At 51.1% G+C, this 2,594-nt stretch overlaps 1 protein-coding gene across 1 annotated transcript in view; it reads right to left on the bottom strand.

Moving 5' to 3' along the window:
• Positions 1-660: 660 nt before the first annotated feature.
• dok2 (docking protein 2) overlaps positions 661-2,594 on the bottom strand; it is a 14,966-nt gene continuing 13,032 nt past the window's right edge. Inside the window, exons 4-5 of the mRNA XM_008300872.1 lie at positions 2,376-2,495; positions 661-2,055 (exon numbers count right to left, since the gene is read on the bottom strand). Of these exons, the coding sequence (XP_008299094.1) occupies positions 1,309-2,055; positions 2,376-2,495 (867 nt within the window). The 3' untranslated portion in view covers positions 661-1,308. The remainder of the gene's footprint in view (positions 2,056-2,375; positions 2,496-2,594) is intronic.

The raw sequence follows: 2,594 nt of genomic DNA, 5'->3' as shown, positions 1-2,594 counted from the left end.
TATGAACGTCTGATGGAAACCTTTCATCGCCTCCTCGGCCGCCTGGAGCTTCGTCTTCCTGCTGCCTCAGAGCTGCTGTTTCAGCTGCTGGGAGGAGGTCGGGGTGGAGGGAGGGTCCACTGGTGTCAGACAGTCCACAGTTCTGACTGGTTCTGGTCCACAACAGTCCGACTGCAGCAGAACATCTGCTACTAAAACCCAAAGCACCTCAGTTTCCTGTTCATAGTCTAAACCTAATGCTCTAACCAAACCATAAACTAACCCAAACAGAACCTAATCCGAATGTTAAACTTAACCTAACGTTAATCTAACCTCCCCTAAACTGAATCTAATCTAATCTTAACCTAATCTTAACCTAATGTTTACACCAACATGAACCTCACCTTAGACTAACTTTAACCCGTCTTAAACTGAAGCTAACTTAAACTAACCTCTTCACCAAACCTAAGTTTAACTGAACCTGAACTTAGCTTTACACAAACCTGGTTCTAACCTCCCTTTACCCTGACATTAACCTGACCTAATCCTAACCTGCCTGCAGGCTCGTTCCAGTTGAACCTCACCTGGAAGGTGGTCAGCTCAGGTGGCAGCAGGGGGCGGAGCTAAAAGCTTCCAGCAGCTTCAGTCTGGACTCACAGAAACAAAGTGATTCACTGAAACGTTCTTTGTCTGATAGTTTTAATTCCAGAACCAGCCTCCATGATTCTCTGATCTGTTTGTTTTACATGAATTCTGCTGTTAACCAGCATCAGAGCAAAGCTGTGGAGCTCCAGAGACCCAGAACTCTGATGAACAGTCGGACACAGAGCAGCTTCAATTCAGACGACGTTGTTCATCGGTTTGTGACGAACATCAACCAGCAACACAGACTGAAGTCCACTCTGATCAGAGGTCTCTATCGGGTCGGTGGGCTGTACCGGAGAGCTGCAGCTCTGACTGAAGGTTCATTATGAAACCTAAATGTAACGTTAATCTAACCTTCACCTGATGCTAACATGCTACAGATTCAAACACGTGGTTCAGTTATTAAACTACAAATGATTGAGTCACTGACAGAAAGAACTACAACAGTCACATGATGTGCTTGGAGTCGTCTGATTGGCTGGTCTGTGTTAGTAATAACAGGTGTGGTGCCGCCTCCTGCTGGAGGAGTCGGATCAGTGCGGCTCAGTTCATCAGCTGCTGTGGATGGAGGATGAAGGGATGAGTCAGATGAATACATGAATGAAAGAATGAATGAAGGATAAATAGACGAATGGGGGGATGACTCTTCGAGGCACCATCAACGCTCTTCTCTCTGCCTGTTCTCTACATTTTCACCATCACGTTTGTATACGGCGAATCCTGAAGCTCCTCCCTCTGCTCCTCCTCTGGCTCCGCCCCCTGCTCCTGCTCTTCTTCGCTGGTGCTTTGCACGGCAGAAAACGCCCTCTGGGGCCGTTTAGGCACGGCGTAGTCATCGACTCGGGGGTTGTAGGGATACTCGTGACCTTTAGGGTCAGCGGGGGTTCCCATGATCCTCCAGGCGTCGCCCCTCATCTCCTCGGGGTCGTCGTACACCGAGCCGGGTTGGATCTGTCCGCCGCCGGCGGCGCAGCCTTCGGGCTCGTCGTAGATGTGCTCCACCTTCACGGCCTCGAACACGTTTCTGATCTTCATCTCGTCGATGCTGTCATAGAGTGGGTCAGCGCCGGACTCTCTGCCGCCGGGAGGCTGCTGGTCCAGCAGGTCGGCCATGACGGAGCTGGCGATGGTGTCGAAGGGCAGCGAGTACTCGGGCTCCTTGGTGAGCAGCGGCGGCGTGCAGGGCGGAGCCACGCTGCCGCTTCGCTTCTCCCGCCGGCTCTGACGCTCAGCCGACAGCGTGATCCGAGAGTAGGTCTGGTCCTGGTTGGGGGCGGGGCCAGGTTTGGGGGCGGAGCCCGACTCGTGCGGCAGCGGGCAGCTGGAGATCATCTTCACCTGGTTCTTTCGAGGGGCGGCGGCGCCACGAGTGTCCAGAGTCAGACTCTTGACGCCGGTCAGAGCTTTGTCGACTGGAGGCTCCAGACGAGACTGAAAAACAGAAACCGATCGATTATTGATCCGTCATCACCTCCCCAGTCAGACCATCAATAGTTATTGATGCATTCATGCAGCTTTGATTCTTTAATGTGATCGTTTGTCACACTTGACTTTATGTAGAATTGATAATGTTTCTGTGGCTGGAGGCCTCGACGGCTGGGTTTCCCTCAACAAACGAATCTTTATCAGTTCATTTAATGAATGTAGTTACATGAATGTGATTCGTATTTATTGATAATATTTTATAGATTTCCGTCCTTATTTTAGGCGACTGTTTCCGTCTAAGGTGCTATTTAATGCTGGTGTCCTACCAGCGGGGGGCGCTGTGGCTGCTGCTGCTGAGCTGCAGCGCCGCCGCTCTCTTTGTCTTTGTGATGAACCGTGTGGAGGTTCGGAGGTTCGGTCACCAAACTGTAAACGCCGCCAGCTGCCTGCAAACAGGAAACCAAACAGACGCAGAATCATTCTTCATGGTCTGGACTGTTCACTGAGAACGTTTGTGTTCTTCTGCTTTTGGTCCTGGTTGTGTT

Source organism: Stegastes partitus, unplaced genomic scaffold, assembly GCF_000690725.1.
Source record: "Stegastes partitus isolate 25-593 unplaced genomic scaffold, Stegastes_partitus-1.0.2 Scaffold1602, whole genome shotgun sequence".
Lineage (NCBI taxonomy): Eukaryota > Metazoa > Chordata > Actinopteri > Pomacentridae > Stegastes > Stegastes partitus.
The sequence above is the reverse complement of the archived record's forward strand: the minus strand, read 5'-3'. Positions and strand labels throughout refer to the sequence as shown.